Source organism: Hetaerina americana, unplaced genomic scaffold (assembly GCF_022747635.1).
Source record: "Hetaerina americana unplaced genomic scaffold, ioHetAmer1.1.p SCAF_13, whole genome shotgun sequence".
NCBI classification, from domain to species: domain Eukaryota; kingdom Metazoa; phylum Arthropoda; class Insecta; order Odonata; family Calopterygidae; genus Hetaerina; species Hetaerina americana.
This window is the reverse complement of record NW_027286403.1, coordinates 4,453,047-4,473,907: the sequence shown is the minus strand read 5'-3', so window position 1 is coordinate 4,473,907 and position 20,861 is coordinate 4,453,047. Positions and strand designations below refer to the sequence as shown.

Sequence of the window (20,861 nt, the reverse complement as noted above, 5' to 3'; positions counted from 1 at the left end):
TAGATTGTGCAGTTTATAGCCAGTGCCTTTTCCTACTTGGATCTAATTTATAAATGTTTAGCTCGCTCGGACATTTGGCCTCCAGTTCGAAAATTACAAACATTGGGTTACTTCGTATACAAGGTTTGTAAAAAAGGATCGGTAACTATTTTTTCATGACCTGTGCAGTGAAGTGCTGAACTCAGACCGTCGATTAAGTGTGCGAATGATCGCAGATGATATTGGTATTGATGAGATAACAGTGCCCACCACTATCACTGAAAATTTGGTAATGTGAATGATCTACGTAAAACTCGTCCCGAAGGTCTTGACGGATGACCAAGAGCAGAGTCATGTGTCTACTTGCAAAGACCTTCCGCGACGACATCGTAACGATTCCCCAAACCCCTTACAGTCCCGACTTGGCGCCAGCAGGCTATTTCATATTATCAGAAGTGATAATCTCCCTCAAAGGAGACCACCATGGAACCGTAAGTGTCGTCAAAGAGGCTCGCACGCGTACGCTTGAGGACCCTCCGGAATCCGCTTACCGGGGAGCCTTCGAGTCGTGGAAAAGCCGCTGGCAAAATTGTGTCGACGCTCAAGTGATTTACTTAAAAAAATTTCGAGGCATTGTAGCAATATCAGAAATAATTATTTTCCAGAAACTTTTCTCGATACTTTTTATAAGGCCCCGTATTTTCTCGTTATTTCGACTCACTTCATTCCCACATTCACAAATTGCGTCTCGATTAATGTCCATTTTGTAAACTTCACAAAACAGCGTAGTACGCCCGATAGCGCACCTCACTCGTCGACCGAGCCGTTGAAGAGATACAGTATGCCTACTTTTCTGGGTCATGGGTGCACTTCCGAATTGGGTTGGAGAAGAGAAGACAGCTCACGCTTTTGCCTTCACGGGAGCTCCACAGTGAGCTGCCCTAGAGCCGTCGCTGTGATTTAATTTTTAGGTACCTCGGCGACTGGGGTCATTCGCACCTTGTGTCGTCATCTTAGGTCCACATGTACTAGCAGCTCCCGGAACCTGCTTTGTACATGCGTCTCTTGCCCAACGATTTCGATTCTACTCTCTTCCTTGAATTGGTCGTCTGCGTGAAATGCAGTGTAATAGCGAAAAGTTCCTAAGTGGGCTGAAAATTCGCAAGGGTGCCTTTCATTCAACATTTGCAATTAAAACTTTAAATGAGGCACAGGTGTCACCATATTCATTGAAGACAAAGGAGTACAAGGATAGCAAATACGAGGAAAAGTCGCTAAATAAATCGTAAAACTGAATGGAGGCTATAAATAATAATCAAAGTAACTTCCTGAAACTTATTTCAGGAAGATACTTTGATATATTTGGTAGTCGGCAGCAAAGAAGTCTTTTACTTGCTGTTGCAGCCAACGAGTAACCTCTACGGTCACCCAATTGATTTTCTAAGGACCCGAACAGATGAAAATCAGTGGGAACTAAGTCGGGACTGTACGGTGAATATTCCAAGCGTTCCCAATGAAATGCTCGAAAAAGCTCCTGTGTTTGTCTAGCGACTTATTTATTGTGTTTCCCTCATAGTCTAACCAGCATACGTCCATCAACATATTTTAATATATTTTGAGGCTGGAGTCATCAATGAAGTCATAGGACTGGAATCATCCTTGTGGCACCGATTCTCACTTGAAATTAGGCCGCGGCCTGAGAGAGAGAATGAGATTGCCCTTGTCTCAACCCCTCCCTACGCCTGCGCACGCAGTATCGCATGCTCCTGCAGAGAGTATGCATATCTTGATTCGTCTTCAAATATGTGTTCACGCCATGAGTGTGGCATAAAATTGTGTTATTAAAACTAGCTGGATAAGGTCATTAACATGTATACTTTAATTTGCAAACATTTTGTACTTATTCCATATGCAATCTCTGTGAAAGTATAAAATTTTTTTTCGGATTTCATGGGATAAAAGGATTTTTAGAGGTTTACTAAACATTGTGTGAACGTTTTCCGAAATATGTCCACCATTTGTATGTGGTAGGGTTTTTGAGGACGCGAAACATAAAACTGTTGACCTGAACAGCACGAAATTTTATATTTAGCATTCGAGACGGTGAACTGACTTAATTGGGCCAACATCCATCCAACGGAGGTGATGGCTTTTAGGCTCTACTCGAGTCAATGACTTCGCCATAAAATGGGCCATTTCAAAGCCGCGAAACTTCTGATTATGAGAATTATTTTTTGAAAGTAGCGTCACCCAGAGAACATTTTAACAGAGCAAATAACTGAGATCTATTTTTACTAAATCTGTTATCATTTTCCTTTAGGTACCATTTTCCTTGTGTCATCAGAATAGGAAGATTGAGGCATATGCACTAAACTTGAATCGTTATAAAGATAAAATAATAAATCTTCTTATTCTGCGAACCAATTGCGGTATCTCTTAGTACAAAGTCATGAAATGTGGTTCATATGAAGTTTTCCATTGTTTCTTTCCAGCCCTTTTCACTATATTCTCCGTATAAACTCCCTCATCAGGGCTAACTAGCTCGGACCAAAAATTCTATTTTTCTCCGGACCGAATTTTCCCTCTGCGCAGAAGTTTCCAACCGGTGTCAAAATCATCCACGCAAAATATTTTTGATAGTGGTTATTACGCTTCAAACCCTGAAATTTGAATCCATTTAAAATTGAGGCAAAATTCATTACAAACTCACCCATAGAGATTTTTTTCTCGTCTCACCAACGTTAGAGAACTAACAATTTTTGAAGATTGGACTCGTAGGCACAACGGCCGCCTCTCCTAATACCATAAGTGACAAATCAAAAATTCAAAAAGCAAGGAAAAATTCTTTTCCTTGCTTTAAATGTTCTTGTAAAGATTTTATCCATCCATCAACGCCACAGTTTCATGATACGCCCCACATTAATGCCTGATTTTGTGAACTAAAGAAGATATTTTCTAAGTACGGTCTGAGCTCACTACTTGCCAATTGGTCACTCTTTCATCGGTTAACTCTGGCAGCAGTGGGAAGTAATTTTCGTGAGTCTTCATGTACTCCATGGTTAGTTCTCTTACACTTTATCAAATGGACAGCCAGAAATCACCACGACGAGGTGGCAATTAATTTATTTCCACCTGTCTCCTTTCATACCATTATTACATGCATTATACTGTATAATATGATTTATAATCCAATCTCCAATCGATGTTGAATAGATTATAATAATCAATCATCTCTTTTGTCTTGGCCACTGTCATCCTGTTCGAAATTTCTTTTCGCAGTCCAAGTATGGCAAGTTGGGCCCTTCAACACTCTCATTTTCTACAAAGCGCGCTTGAAAAGTATATATTTACCAGCCTATCAAATTTGCACAATCGTAAGCCTTAAAATGTAATAGTTACCTCAAAATTTCCCATTTAGGACACCTCTTACATTCAATTATCCAAAACGAAAGCGCACGTATCTCACGGCCTCATAGAAGATTTAGGATTCCTCTTTGTGCAGTAAACAACTCTTTAAACGCCTGTTTATCCTCTTTTGGTAAGAAAATGGTACATAAATGCATGATTTACTACAAAAGTTTCAAAATTCGAACTTCAGAAAATATTGGTTGTAGGTAGCGTCTTGTCTTCATCTGGCAAAATTTGCACAGAGGCCAAATCCTGCTGGACGAAATAGATTTCCTCGGGCCGTTTTAATATCGGAAACTAGTAGTACCCAAATAAAGAACAGTGGAAAATACATTGCGTTCTTCATAAAATAATCTTGCTTCAAGTGAAGGCGAGCAAAAAACGTAGGAAGAGCTAATCATATCATTTAGTGACACTAATAGAAACGCCGTAACATCATCTCAATAACTAAAACGAAGCAATGAAAACATGAGACGTGTGTCTAAGAGGAATGTGACCGAAGGAAATGTATCTATATAAGTTATTTTATAACCGAAATAAGTAGTTTTCACCGATCTCTGGCTGCGTCTGTTGGCAGTTTATTTATGTGGACACCTTAAACCCTTTGTAGTTGTGGTGTGTCAAAGTGTGCATATTAGTTGAAGATTCTACGGCATTGGAGATTTTCCGTCACAAAGAGTGACTATTGGAAATGATTTATGACAAATATTTCCATTTCCGTTTCAACATTTCCACTTCCATTTCCAAAACTGAAAGTTAAGGCAAAAACAAGTTGCAAGATTTGTTCCTCTTATAGTTGGATAAAGGGTAATTTGAAATATACAGCGCGATGCTAAAACAATTTACTGGAATAGTCACCGCTGCAAAATATAGTCGGACTACTAACGATTAGCTCTTTGGAGAATATGGGATAATTTTAAATTCTTCCCATTTTAAAATCAACTGTTTGGTTTGACTTATTTTGGCCATGTGTATTAATAAAAGGCACTCTGACGAGCGCATTGTGGTCCCTTCATTACAATTATTGAAATACGAATACACGAACGAAATCAAACTTAAACCCCCATGAATTTTTAATTCAAAAAGCAACCTTTTAACCTTCAGTTGAAAACAATTTTTATTATTGTATGATATAGATAGGCCCTGATGATACATAATATAGATAAAATAGGATAGATTTATACTTTTGGGCGAGCACGTAAGTATGTGTGCTGCATTCTCAGAGTACTATTAGCCCTACGGACATCTGCCTCTTAAAACAATTCATAAGGACGTGTAAGTCAGTCACCAACGTTAATTATGTCCTCAGGAATGAATTCATAAGGAATAGGTTTACATGGTTCTACCCTAAAGTTGCGAGCAAGTGGATTCACCATTAGCACTCATTTGAGCTCATTCAAGGTGTTGGAAGTGACTGGAGATATGAACGCCCGCATGTTACGTATATGTGACGTATATCACGCCTTAGTGACGTCTACATAGGGTTGGAATTCTGTGGAAGGTCGTCAGAGGCCTAAATCAAATAGCTCAGAATCAACTGATTCGATGATCAGGCTGGTTCATTCAGCCTGATAACTGAAAGCGAATATACCAGCTCTTATCCTTTACTCTCATTCTCGTCAGTGGTCTTAAGCATTGAACGGTTCAATTTATTTGGCCAAAAGCGGTGGTTCTTCGTTGGCCTGGAAGATCGTCCAGGGAAATAAATGCATGATTCACATTACCATACCGTCAATATAATACTTCCTTTATTTCTGCACAATTTGATAATGGTTGATTTCTGGTGTGGGGTGGAAGAGTCCTGGATGGGAGCCCCGGACACTTAGACCTCTCGGTCCATTTTCACCTGCCTGCCACATGGAGACAAGGGGCATGAGTACCACGGCAAAGGTATGGAAGTCAACCATCCAACCTCCGTCCGGTCCAATATCGTTTACCTTTGGTGAACTACCTGGAACCGGCGTGGCCTTTGTCCGGATAATATATATTAGTACCAAATGGATATGAATTATCATTGTATAGTATACAAGTATGTCTTGGAAGTACGCCTATCTCAAAATTTGAATCTCATCTCCACCTTCGTCCACAGAATAATGTATCGTTGAAAAGAAAATACCCAAAGACCGCCACATATCCTGCAGTGCGGCCCTCGTTCCTCAATCATACTTTCCACACGATCCACTCCCTCCAACAGATGTACCTCTGCACTTCGCCATGTTCTGCATCACTACCATCCAACCCGCATAGCTTTCTGCCCCGAAGCTCCCGGTTCCTATCTCCGAGATCAACCGCGATACAAAATATGCCCTTCCACTTGCTCCCTTTTAATATTCACCATCACCGATTTTCTTTCAATTTCATCAAACGGAAACAGCAGATCTAAAAACGGATCATTTCCAAATTGAAACCAGTATCCGTTTTATGTCGTCGAATCTAACGCCATTTTTAACATCCACATGTATAAATACATGACTCTTTCGCACAAGTTATCCTCTAAAACAAGCCCTCATCCATAAATCCATCATCCAACAGATCTTTTTCCCTTTCCTATCTTTCTTGGCTATGCACACTTTGATGCGATGATTTAAGATGTGTGTATGTAGCCTCACACTATCAAAGAAATCATGATGCACCAAAGAACACCGAATGTGCCACAAATACATCCGAATATATTTTACGAGTTTCACACCGATTAAGCTAGCACCTCTGAAAGCTCCCTTTCGGAGGCATTCCTAGTCCTATGCTTTAGTTAGCAGCTGACACCTGTGCTAATAGGAAAGCAAAGATCGTGAGCGTCTCCTCAATTTAAACTCCGCCTCCCAAACTTGTACATTTGAGTTTGAATATTTCATTTTCTCTATACCTAAGAAATTTTGAATCTAGTGTCATACCGTGAATAGGGTATTGTGGCTTAAGTAGGCAGTGACACTAACGGAGTGTAAAAATTATGTCCATTGAGTAATGTTGCAACTAGTAGCACAAAATCATTTATGAGTATTTTATACAGATACATAAATAATGGCACTTTCACGTAACCTTGCTTGTTACATTTTAATGAAAAATGTTCTCAGGTTATTTATCCTTGTCTATACTCTTTTGTGCCCAGTTTCAATTACTACATGTATAATGGGTTGCGCAATAACCTATGCACACGGCCCAATCAAAAATGTCGTTCCCAAAGCTTGGTAATGTGATTTGAAGGGCATAATGTATCATAAAATCAACAGTAGGGATTCTAAATGATAGTAAAGCTGGAAAATGTGAGTCTTTGCATTTTCACCTCAGGAGTAGTAGGTATTACTCAGCGATGTACTTCACCTAATTCGGTTACGATAGTATTTTCTGTCGGGTTCGTATGGATAAAAATATCATCTCTTTTCAAGGAACGTTGATGCAAAACATTGTTACATTTTTTGTGGCAGAAATGATTCATTCCAGTCACGATTATTTTAGTTGTAAACTGACGGTATAAAAGTTATAGTTGTTTCATTCGGGTGAGAGACAACTCAAATAGTTACGGCCGAGATATCGCTATAGACACTCACCAAACTAAGCGGATGAGACGGACTTACACAATCCCAGTACTTCGCGAATAGTTTTCGTATCGATGCTGAATCACGACCCATAGATAATCTGACGGCGAGTTCTGGTTCGGTTCTCGTTTCCATCAGGTGTACATCGGACTAAAAAATCGTTGTTCTGTAAGGCAGAAACTTAGCATGCCCGGGAGTGCATTTACTCACAATTAATCAACATATTCTGCCTTATATTCATTTTAATCATTCTTCGCGAGACTCTTCATCATTATATCACATGTTCATTTGCTGCAATAGTCGACGCTTTTTAAAAATCTACACTTGAGAAGGGAAAAGGCTTTGGGAAAAGTTAACTCTAAAAGTTAACTCATAACTCTAGTAATTTTCATCTCATTTATTAATTCCGTGCTGGTATTAAAAAAACTTATTAAGCGTTTCCCATAAAATTTCAGCAAAGTAATCCAACAACATCGTTCAAGTGGATGGATGAATAGATGTGCAATGGACTTGAAGATATTTTTGGAGGCTACTACAGGAACAATTCTTTCTTTGGAATTGATTTTCATTCCATATTTTATGAGAAAATATTTTGCAGTTCAACATAACTCCATTTCCCAGTGATAAAACCTTTTGAGCCGCTGCTAGAGTCACTTCGCCACATTGGTTTTACAATAACGGCTTACAACAGTATAGAGGATTAACATCAGTAACATTCATTCAATTACTCTGTGAATGTACTACGTGGTCAACTATCGTGCCCCTTTCAACATCATTTAGCTGTAAAATATATCCCCGGTGATTTTTAATGCAGCACTAGGGTGGTAATTCACTGGGGATAAAATGGTGAGATGAATCAGGAAGCGTCTTTTGATTAAAGTGTCGCATAATGAACAAACGAGACCTGCACATGTTTACGTCGTGTAGGCCTTAAATAATATATGTGTATTGCCAAGATATTAATATCACCTGGGCGACGTTGGCGTCATATTGTTTCCTGTAATTCTTTTCACGGAAGCTGTAATCCAGAACCACTCTTCAAAACTATAAACTTGCAGAGAACTGTCTAATTTCATAATGATTTTTCTCTACGTTTGTTATTTATTCAGAGGACTTCGGGGATACAGCCCGTGGGAAAATGTTAGACACATTTTAATTGCTTGGTAAATTTACTAAATATCTTCTACTGTTCACTTGAAACGTGAATGATGTGGAATAATCTAAGTTAAATCGCTGAACTCCATTGAAAAGACTATTTTTTTAAAGTAGGTATGCCTAACTCTACTCCTCAGACTGAAAGAATGAAAAACTAGCATGAAATCTAGCGGGACGTCAGTGATTTGAAAACCTATCTTAAATATTTTTTTCGGTACGAATGCCGAATACTCTTGCTTTTAAAAATCTATTTTAATATGAAAGACCGATTCCGCTGTTTAAGAAACTGTGTCAATCCTCAATGATTCAGCGGCTCAAATTAAGAAATGAGCAACCTGTTCAAGTAACGATTATTTGCCGTCGAATATATTTTTATGCGAAACTAAATTTAAAAGGCTGTTTTTGCATTCGATAGACTCCAATATGCAAAGAATTTGCAATTTTCTCCCAAAAAACTTAGAGCCCTCCAGGTTAATATTTTGTCAACAATAAGAACACTTTGAACCCTTAGGAACTTAACGTTAATTTAAAGAGATCGAGATGGAGAACCAAGACATATTATGAACCTTAGGACATGAATTTTCTGTTGACTATTCATTCCACCTTCGGTTTTAAATTTTTGTACTTGTATACTCGAGAGAAAAACTTATACTCTTGCGCGGTTTTGTCGCTGTCATATTCCCGGCTAGCAGTACCTTGAGAGGGGCAGAGTGCCTCAAATCTCTCGAGAACCACCCACTTGATATTCTGAGGATGACGTTGAAGTGATGATCTGATCACATAGTAGTAGTAGTTTTGAGGGGAGGCGACCGACAGCTAAGGTCATTTGCGCCATAGGGAATGGACAGGAAAGGATGAAGGGTGGAGAGAAACCCGGCGTCGACATTAGCCTACTCTTTACGAAAGACGCCAAGGGGTCCGCAGTTTAACGTCCCATCCGTCGGACGGCGTACTCACTCAAAGTGCCCTCCACAAAGCACCTCAAGTAGGGATCGAGGATTTTCACCTCAGGAGTAGTTGGTGTTACTCAGCGATATACTTCACCTTATTCGGTTACGATAGTACGTTCTGTCAGGCTCGAATAGATAAAAATATCATCTCTTTTCAAAGGACGTTGATTAAAAGCACTGTTACATTTTTTGTAGCAGAAATGGTTCATTCCAGTCACGACTACTTTAGTGGTAAACTGACGGTATAAAATACATAGTTGTTTGATTCGGAATCAAGTATCTACCTTAAAATTTCAATGTAAATTATTCTGCACGGATTATCTATTACACCGGCCGTTCAATTTACCAAATGTGTTCCACAGAGTACAGATTCCCTACCGATTTATGACCCACTAGGTTTATCGTAGCCATTCATTCGCGAAAGAGTCTCACAGAAAGCATTCCGTGCGTCTTAGGGTAGCGAGAAGGATTAGAGCAGGAAACCAAATGGATTTAAACCAGGAAACCAAAGCCAGGACTTAAAACTAGGAACTTTCCCCTGCTTCGAATGCATTGAGCGACGATCAATTCAAAACGATTCACCGCGGACTCATCCGGAAGTCAGGTACTCACCATCTCTGCAGGGCACCTGAAGCCAGTCACCCCTGACCCTCACAGAAATCTTCATGATGGCTCTGAAAACCTCCGGGACTGCGCTTGTGTCGACAGGTAGACGGATGGCACAATTATGACAGCCCAGAGTCACCTTCAAGCGCTCTTACTGTCTTCAAGCTCCCCTCCCTTGAGACCTTGCGTGTATTTCCTTCATCTCCTCCTCGCCCCCCCCACCTGTCCACCCCTCAAAGCCCCTCCACAGCAGGCCTCTCGGGCCTTTGGGCGGCTTCCCTTCGCACCCTCCGTCACCGCCCCCCATAGGCCCCCACCACCGACACGCTTTAACACCAGCATCATCCGATCATTGCTGTTGTCGAGTGAGTCCCACTCCCATCGCCTCGTTCCACCTCCCCATCGTTTAGCACCCCTGCTTGAAAATTGCCGCGTTTCCCTACTAATCCTTCGTAATCTCTCGCTCCTAACAGTCCCCTCAAACACCTCGCAGGAAGTTAACGTGCAATATTAAAGGGATTTAAGAAGTTCGATTCTGTCGAGCATAACTGTGAATTTCCTCCTTCGCAACAAACACTGGTTTGGACTCGAGTGGATAAAAAAAACTCGACTATTATTGCATTTTTTCCCTACGACTTCTTCCCCTCGGGTTTGTTTTTCCGGGATGGCCGTCCCTCGCCAATTCCTCGAGCAAGCCGCCTTAATTGAGGGGGGAGTTGACAGTTGAGGCGGGTGGGCTGTCACGATTAAGGGTCGCGGACAACGGACATAAAAATGTCTCTCGTATCGAGGGAGGAATGAAGCTGAGCAATAGCTGAGCTGGTATTGACGGAATGCCGTAAGAATTCTCCTCACACTGTTGGAATCATTTTGGGCTTATGTCAATTTCATTTAAAACTTTCTTCTGTTTTCGAAATCATCGATTTTTTTATTTAAAGAACATGTTACGGCTATTTTCTTTCTAAATTATCATCTAAAACAATTACTGAAGGCAAGAAATTTTGTTTATAGAATCATCATCTTCGTAAATAGTTGTAGCAAGAGTTTCTGAATTAATTACTAACCAGAAACCCAACAGGCCAATCCCTGTTCAGAGGCTTAGGCCAAGAATGTGGGGGAACCTATGGCGCGCCAGCTCACTGTGGCACGCAGAGCTGGGAAAATGCCACGGGCAATTCCACGGTTACCACTCAAAGTGTCGGAACTCAATTCAAGAGTATACTCTTATTACGTACATAAACGTTGACACTCAATCGCCAAAAGTTTCGCCATCCACGGTGTAGGCAATGCGGTGCCAGCCTGGGGGAGGAGGTGGCGCCTGAAGTAATTCGTTGTTAATTGGTTGGTGTCCTCATTATTTTAATGTTAATATTGCATAATTGTTATCTTTTGCTTGTTATTTCTCGCGCGCATCAGTATGCTATAAGGAAAAGAAATACTTCGTACTGCTACTCACTAAAATTATGAGAATTTTTTTATATTATTAATATCTCAGATAAATCTATTTAACGAAGATATTTTGGGCCTACATTCTTTCCCCAATTCCACAGTTGATTATTTGCTTCAATTGTTCTCTTCCTCCTTCCGCCGTTGTAACTTTTCAATCACTTAGCACATAGCGTATGAATTAGAATATATCACTGAGATGTGATAAGATGATACAAATAAGTACATTTTCACAATATTTCTGTTTATCAGCATGACCCGTGTTTCAGGGTTTAAATGTCATTATCGAGTGCGCTGCACATTCAGAAAACAACAGGCACACGCACAGACACTCGCGCGCGCACACACCCGCAAACCCCCCCACACACACACACACACACGCACGCACCCAGGCACAAGAGCGCACATTTGCGCGCACGTTCACGCACGATCTAATGCGCAAAGAGCCTCCAGATAAATGGCGATAATGACTTCTTTATTCGCAGAATTTATTTTTCAAATTTTGATTCTGTCTAATTGCTGTAGAGTGTTTCAGAATAAGTAGCGTATTTAAACCAACATCGGGTTGAAACACCACAGTACACGCAGGTTAATGTGAAAAATGCTGGGAGACACAAGGAGGTAGATTGCAGCAGTACTGTAATATTAGGCAGTTTTTCGAAAGGTGTCATCAACTCGCATAGATTTCCGGGAGCAATGCGCATTATGATCACATTTACACTCAGCGCTCGTGAATTGAAATATTAAATTAAAGAGAATGAGGAAAGGAAGAGGGACAGGGAAACGAAATAAACGTGGAAGATTTAACTGGGGCAGAAGGGAAGGAGTACCAGGAGGCATTTGAAAAATTCCCATCCCTGGGGAGGACAGGGAGACAGGAACCGAAGAAAAAAATAGGAATATCTCGAACGAGGAATCAAGAAAGCGGCGTGCTAAACAATAGAAGCGGTCGATAGAAAAAAGTTTAGGAACGCATGGATTACGGAAAAAATGATAGGAGATATGAATGCGAGAAGGAAATGGAAGAAGGGGAACGAATCGGGGGGGACGAAAGTACAAAGAGCTAAACAATAAACTGAGATGAGAGATTAATATTGCAAAGTAAACGCCGTGGAAGTAGCGGTTAAGAGATGTCGAGAGTGTACAAGGGCCAGGATAAAAGGACCCACCCTGCAGGAAGGTGAAGGAACTGATGGGATGTGAGAATGGAAAATACGTTTGCATGGTAGAGATACAAAGGGTAAAATATTAATCGGAGAAGAAAAGGTTCTTACAGGGTGAAAAGAATAAATATATGGAAGAACTATATGATAAATAATGGGTCAGATTGTTGAGATATAAAAAGGGATTATGATGTCGATTCCAATGGGTTAAAAATGGGAGTACTTGACTGCGAGGAAAAGATAGAATTAAAGGAAATGAAATAGATGAATGCTGAGGGAATGAATACTCCAAAATGTGAGAATATGTGGAAGACAGAGTTTTTATGGGCTCATTTGTAGCATTAATGGGAGAGAGATTTAGTCAGAAGATTTTAAGTTATATCAGTATTGATACCCTACCCAAAAAATGGAAAAGCAACAGTAAGTGAGTACTCTAGGACTATAAGGTTGCTTTTACATGCAGAAGCAGTAATACTTAGAATCATCACCAATAGACTGGTGAAAGAAACAGATGAGTACTTGGCAGAAAATTTGCTTAATCTTGTATCAGTTTTGATTAAGAAAGAGTGAACTGGGCAAAATTAAGGGTAAACTAGGCATAATCAATGTAAGTTTTACAAAAGATTGGAGCAAACTGAATAGGTGTATATGTCTCAGATGGCAAAGGACTGGATGGTGAAGGAGTGGCGGGATTAGCAGGCATGGGGAGTAAGAGAGGGGGGTCCGTTACCATTGGTTGTTTTCAGTATGCATGCAGAGGAAATGGTAAGAGAGGTTTGGGAAGGGCTTGAAGATTGGAGTGAAAGTAGGCAGGGTTACTCTTCACATTAATTAGACTTGCAGATAATCCAGTATTAGTTATTTAGTCAGCCAAGGGGTTAGAATCATTACTTAGCACAATGGAAAATCAATTTGATAGAGAAGGAATGTGAATTAGTTATGAGAAAATGAAATTAAAGAGATATTCAAGATATAAGAAGGCTAAGACAGAAATTAAAGTTTGGGGAAATAAATTAGAACGGGTTAAATATTTCACCCACTTGATGTGTGTTTTGGTTGATCTTTTGACGAAGTGGTGAGACATAAAAAGAAAAATTGCTTAGTATAGAGAAGTGTATAGAATATATGAAGAGGCAAGAGTTTCTGATATATATTTAGTGAATAAGATCATATTTATCAGCCTGTCAAAATCTTCAGCATGAGGGTAATGTTCTATGGTTCACTAATTTGGTTGTTGAGGCAAGAGGATAAGTATAGAGTGGATGATTTTGAGATGTGGATAAGAAGAAGAATGAAAAAAATAAAATGGATGGAAAAAAGAACAAAGAATTATGCTTTGGGCATGGTAGGGTTAAAGAGAGGGGTGTTGGGAGAAATTTAATAAAGGCAGGACAACTGATTTTGGGAGATACATCTGGGCAACAGGATGTTGAAGACGGTGTTAGAGGGGAGAATGCTTGGAGGTGGAGGAAGGAAAATAATGGGCACTTCAAATGAAACTAAAGGAGGTAAAAAAAGACTCATTTCAATCAGGGTTTATGGATTTATTGTATCATGTAAATGGTTCGGGATTAGTAGTGTGTAATGTCAGGGTCTATCAATAAGCCACCCTAGGCAGGAATGCTACTACTAATGAAAATGCTATCTTGAAGGTACAAGAAATAACAAGCGAAAGATAACAATTTTGCAACAATAACATTAAAAACTGGGGACATCAACCAATAAGCAACAAATTATTTCAGGCACCCACTTCTCACCCAGGCTTGCACTCCATCACCTACACTAGGGATGACAATACTTTAGCAATTGATTGTTAATGTTTACATATGCAATATGAGTATACTTTTGACTCATGTTCAAACCCATCAAGTGATCACTGTGGAATTGCCCAAAACACCCTCCCAACTCAGTGTACCAAATTGGTCATGAATGACATAGTTCTGCGGTCCCGTCCTAAACCCTTGGAACAGGAGCGAGCCCAATGAGTTTTGGATTAGTGATTAATTCAGAAACCCCTGCTGCAAAATATGTATTTACAAAGGTTATGATTCAATAGACAACATTTTTTACTACTCTTTTATTCAGGTTTTATAGTTTAAGAAGCTTACAGGGGTTACATATTTCATCAATGTACTGATAAATTTTCCAACCCAGTAATATTCCTATATTTTATAGATTATTTCCATTTAAATTTTCACTGAATCATATTACTAAGATTGAAATGTGTAATAAATCACAATTGAGTGGTATCATGCAGAAATTATAATTTAAACCATTCTGATCATGGTGCTAGACTGACTGCTTTTAAACCGTCAACCCTATGTAGGATCTAGTTAAGAGAAATTCTTGATATAGCGTTTATTCTTTGAAATGTACTCATTTAAAGTGCTTGGATTGGTTATATTAATTACTTAATCAACTGAAATATGATAATTAAATTCATTAATTTCACTATTTGTTATACTTTATTTTCATATATCTTTCCACTGACTCAATAAGATCACCCCCAATTAAAATAATAGGTAATATGCATGGAATATTCATGAAATCAAACTCATCGTATCGCTGGATTACATAATTTTTAAGTATTTTCCCTTACATGCCCAGCTATTTAGGAAATGTCCAGGAAAAATGTTAGGTTTAGAACTGGCTCCCTGAACTGAATCATTCCCATGAATAATTATGGAAATCATGTAAATACCCATGGATTAAGACTATACCTAGTGAGCCCACAGTAATTCTCAGGCAAAATATATATATATATATATATATATATATATATATATATATATATATATATATATATATATATATATATATATATCTCAATAAAAACTTAAGCAATTTAAATGAATTAAAAAAAACTAAAAATATTGAATAAGTCAAGCTTTTTTTACTTAAAGAATATCTTGAAAACTGATTAATTTTATCAAGTATGGCATGATATTTGAATATTATATATATTGCTACTTTGCCTAGTAATATTAATACATTATGTAAAACATTATTTATAAAATTCTTAAACATGATGAGTGCTATGTTAGTATGTAGCTAATAATTATGAATAATTAAACATTATTATTATTATTCATTATCCCATTGAAGAATTCATTTAATCACTGTGTAGTGTGGGTTTCTCGGAAACCACCACTATCGGTTAACTCTCCCAAGGAGTACCCCCCAGCATAACTGACAATGTATGGTGATGTAGTGCGGGTTTCTTGGAAACCAATACAAGACAATGTCCGCCACCCAATTCCCTTCTTGCTACAATGTAGCTACTATGTAGCTACTTTGAAGTCATCCCTCCCCCAAAGGCGCGATGCTTTACAAAGCGAGACGATCCTGGAGCGACGACCCATTCCCTTCCCCATTCCTCACCTGATACCCCACCTCTGAGTCCGTCGGTCAAGCCTACGACCACACCAGAGATGCCCAGCCTTACCCTGCACCTCTCCTGGCATCCCATGTCACCTCTGTGTCTGTCGGTCAAGCCTACGACCACACCAGAGATGCCCAGCCTTACCCTGCACCTCTCCTGGCGTCCCATGTCACCTCTGTGTCTGTCAGTCGAGCATACAACCATATCAGAGATACCCAGCCTTGCCCTGCTCGCTCGTCCCTACTCCCCAGTGCCTGAATCCCATAGCTTGAAAAGGGTTAAATAAAGACTCGTAAACTGAATTAGACTCTCTCATTATGCGCTACGCTCCCACCAATGATTTCGCGGCCGCCAACCACGCAACAACTGAAAGGATTTGAAATAATTTAATTTGAAGGGGCTAATACTATACCTAAAAATTTTGAAAGGCTAAACCATAAAAAATTCAAGGACTAAAGCAACTATTTAAAAAGCAGGCATTCTAGTGCAATGAACAGTACATCTCACACATAATTCATGCACAAGATCACTTAGCTAGGAAGTTAGGATGATCATTATTAGTTGTATGTGTTAGTGAATGCATAAATGAAAATATTATAAACAAATAATGGAATTGATAACTTGAAACATCAATCAATCTCCTAACTAAGGCTATCATTCTAAGCACTCTGTGTCAGAAACAAAATAAACAAAAAAAATATTCAGCAAATACATATTAATGGCATTGCATATCATTCATCAATCTATTGAAAAAAATTATTAAAAAGCTGCAAGCATCTAAAACTATAAATCATGGGGCAACCTGAACCATATTCAAAAATTTCTGTAAGCTAGACACAAAATTCTTCAGCAATATGATCAATAAAACTTCAAGTGTAATTAATTGCCTGGGATTATTGCAAAGCAATTTCATGAATGGAATCACTTAGTTTTGAAATGAGGGTGGTATGATGGTGGTTCATGACATAATTTTATTTATGTCAACTTGCATATGCATTTTCACATTCTCTCATTTTGACTGTTCTTCAATTCAATGTAACTGAGTGCTTTCAAGTGAGAAGCATGTCAATTTCTGTGAGGATAAACTACCACGATACCATCAAAAATAAAAGTAGGGGTTCATTGAACAAATATCCTCAATTTTTTTAATTTTATCCTTTCACGTAGGGTTGAGGAAAAAATGTTAATAAGGTTTAAAAACTTAATCAATTTACAAGGCAACATTTTTATGCTATCATGGTTTGAAATAGACCATAAGATTGGCCTTTTGTGCATTGTTTATATCCTAATTCGCATTATTAATTTAGTGGTTGATGTAGTTATAACCTTTACCATGCTCATTTTATGCAGGCTAATATATCCCCATCATCATTCCAGGAAACATGTGTAAACTTAGCTGCACAAATATTTAGCTGTCATGTTGATGCAGGGGCTCATTTATATTTATTATTTCAGCATTTCATGAATTTTAATTTTGCTGTTGCAGTAGTTTTAGGGAAGGATGGGTTGGCCACTGCACAGGATCTAATGGATGTGGTCAGTTCCTACTTTGGATAACTTGAATGCGCCAATAGACCACCAGTACAAGAGAACATTACAGTTGGCTGTCAGAAATGGGAGTGCTCACATGAATCACTGGAAATCAGCCCTGCCCAGGGAGTTCAGGGGAAAGAAAAAGGTAAACCACACTCCTCCATAGGATGGCTGATTAACTAATATAAGAGCAGTAACTTTGCTGCAGGTTGAACCAAAAACTTAACAGTTCTGGGAAATTTACGCAAAAAACCTTAAGACCCTACCAAATTTTTTTTCAATTTTATTAGGAAAAACTGTACAGCTAATCAACAATGAAAATCCACAGCAGTTCCATTCAGCTTTGAAAATGATATTAATTAATAACTTGGTTTCCAACCAGGCCCAAGGAAGTACTATCGATAAAGGCTATAATATTTTGACTGACTTGTCCTCTCTTTTTCAAGTACAAGATACTGAATGTAGTACGGGACAACCTGGTGAGACCAAAAAAAGGAGTCAATTTCTAGTGACATTAAAATGGGCTCAGTTGTGGTGTTTTCCTTTGATACAGATATTTCCCAAAGTTCATCATATTGATTAATGTAGAGCAAGCCTGGAAGCAGATCCTAATTTTTGACAGGGTGTCTTTATATATTTTCCTTTATACTATGGCAAATAAAAGTTACCCTTTCCTTTTGAAAAACTTCTTTCCTCTATTGGCCAAGGCATCACTGCAGCTAAGAGAGAATTAGCTCAATCAAAGCACAGGAAACATCTGCCATCTTTAATATACCCAATACTGTCTAGAGCAGTCAATTTTTCAGTCATAAATATCATCAATTTGATTTTGTAATTATTTACATTTCAGTTATAACTACAAGATATCCATCAAGCTCTTTTGCATAGAGATGGATACAATGAACTAATTAATTTATTTCATATATCAAACTGAGAATTATTGCACTTTTCTTATTCTTCAGAAAGTCTACACCTATTTGAAGGCCGATATCCAAGATGGCGGCCGCTTACTTTGCAAGCCAGTGTAGCTCATGCAATATTTCCCATATTTCCCTTAATTCTACAGATAAAGTAATTAATTGCGATTTATGTTCACGCTTTTTTCATTCCAAATGCACTAATCTGAATGATCTCTTTTTGAAAGCCGTATTTGAATGTAGAGATATTTTTTGGAAATGTTTTTCCTGTCGTGCTAATAAGCGTGCACTATCTAACATGGCGTCCGATATCGACATGCTGAAACAGGAAATGAGCATTTTAAAAGATTCTCTCGCAACGAAAAAGGCTACTAACGTGTGTAAGGGTGTATCATTTGCGAAAACCGTAAAATTCAACCCAGAGAAAGACTTTGCTTCAGATAAATCGACCTCCAATCGGACTAAATTTAGCAGTGACTTGATAGGGCAACAGGTGCCGATCTCGAAAAATGTTTGTGTTACTCCCTCAATCACTACCGTGCTACCTCATATTGCTGACGAGAAATGTGAGAAAAGTGGTGTAGAAGAACTTTCTGCAGAAGGAGACGATGGATTTGTTACTGTGAGCCACAAACGTAGGCTCCGTAAATCGCCAATCATCGGAACATCTACGAAAGAATGCTCTCTTTCGGGGATCCCTCGTCTTTCCCATCTCCATGTGTGGAACTTCACCTCCGATACAACAGTTACCCAGTTGAGAAACTATGTAAAAGATGAAATCCCGGAGATTGATACCTCAACGGAACTGGTGATCGAACAACTTAAGGTAACGCGCGGAAATTATACATCGTTTCGGGTATCCATACGCCAAGATTTTCGCGATACCCTCAGTAATGCCGCCTTTTGGCCTAAAAATGTGTTCGTGGGAAATTTTTCTTTTTTGAAGCCACGCCTCCCACCAGCGCCGGAAGGATAACCCGTTATTTGAAGCTCTTGCACATAAACATTCAGTGCATACGTAATAAATTACTGGACCTCGAGGTTCTAGTAAACGAGTACCAACCCCATGTGATCTGTGTCAACGAACATTGGTTAAATGCGAGTGAACTAGACTCTCTTCATGTGCCTGGGTATGTCATCGCTAGTGCCTTTTGCCTGACTGTTCACAAAAATGGTGGTGTTTTAATCCTACTGTCTGAATGTTTTTCCCATATTCCCATTGGTTACCCATACGAATTTCTCAATGAAGAACAATCATTTGAATGCTGTGTTTCCTGCTTCAAAATGGATACTACTGTTTTTTATGTGCTGTCTATTTATCGTTCGCCGAAGAGTGACTTTTGCGTTTTCCTGACCAAACTGACGAAACTCTTGGAAATAATCCATAGGTCAATCCATGAGCCTTGCATAATAATTACAGGTGACTTTAATTGTAATTTTATGGCCGATTCTAAAGCTAAAAAGGAATTCATGGATTTACTGACGTCATTCAACATCAATGCTACTAACAGTGAACCTACTAGAGTGAGTGCTAGTTCGCAAACAGTTTTAGATAATGTACTAACTAATATCGACCTTGATCTAGTACAAACAAATACCATTAATGCCCACATATCTGATCACTACCCACTTCTTTCTACAATTGCTGTGTCTACATCCAAAGAAAGTAAAAAATACTACAAAAGGTATTTCTCTGATCAGAATATGATCGCCTTTTGTGACTTATTAAATTCCCATGACTGGTCCGATTTGTTTTCCTTTAAGTCCTTTGACCTTAGCTTTGAATATTTCTATTCCACCTATCTACATTACTTTGAAATCTGCTTTCCCCGTGTCCTGAAGCATACAAAAAACAAAAGCTCTTCTGTTAACTACAAAAGTCAGTGGGTCTCTGATGAAATTTGTTGGCTTTCAAAGAAAATGAAAGATGCCGCAGTGTATTACAAAAGTAAATCAAATCCAGCAGATCGCCAAGAATACTCAGTACTCAAGAAAAGTTATCGCCAAACCTTACAGCATGCCAAAAAATCTTTCAACAACCTTAGACTTACCAATGCAGACAATAAATCTAGAGAGATTTGGAAAATTATTAACGAATCAAAGGGTCGACATCATGTACAAGATCTTCAACTGCAGGACTCCGCTGGTAATGCTATATCAGATTACTCTAAAATGGCCTCCATCCTGAATGATTTCTATCTATCCCATCAAAATCCCACAGTTTCAGTCAACTCAGCAAATTATTCTCATATTCCTAACTCATGCAATTCATTATATATATTCCCATGTTCAGCCATGGAACTGACCAACGTAATCAATAAATTACCTAACAAATTTAGTCCTGGATTAGATGACATCCCAGGGATAGTCATAAAAAGGTCGTTTAATGCTATTAAGGATCAGCTGCTGTTCTTAATTAATGAATCCCTAAAAACTGGAATTTTCCCGAGCCCTCTTAAATCAGCAAAAATTGTGCCAATATACAAAGGGAAAGGTTGCAAAATGGCAGTGAATTCTTATAGACCAATATCCCTGTAAAACCAGCTGGGGAAAATATTTGAAATAGTTTTTTATCAACGTCTTGTATCATATCTTGAGACATATAAGCTATTATCCACATCTCAACATGGATTTAGGAAAACAAGGTCCACTACAATAGCCACATATCACATGGTGAATCAAATACTTTCAGGATTGGATAATAGAACTGAAACTTTAGGATTATTTTTCGATTTCAGTAAAGCTTTTGACTTCGTCAATCATCAGTTACTCCTATATAAACTGAAATG

General features: G+C 38.7%; 1 protein-coding gene across 1 annotated transcript in view; it reads right to left on the bottom strand.

Annotated features, from left to right (window-relative positions):
* LOC139686118 (histidine ammonia-lyase-like) overlaps positions 1–9,692 on the bottom strand; it is a 37,828-nt gene extending 28,136 nt beyond the window's left edge. The window contains exon 1 of the mRNA XM_071583302.1: positions 9,638–9,692. Within this exon, the coding sequence (XP_071439403.1) occupies positions 9,638–9,692 (55 nt within the window). The remainder of the gene's footprint in view (positions 1–9,637) is intronic.
* Between the last annotated feature and the right edge of the window lie 11,169 nt (positions 9,693–20,861).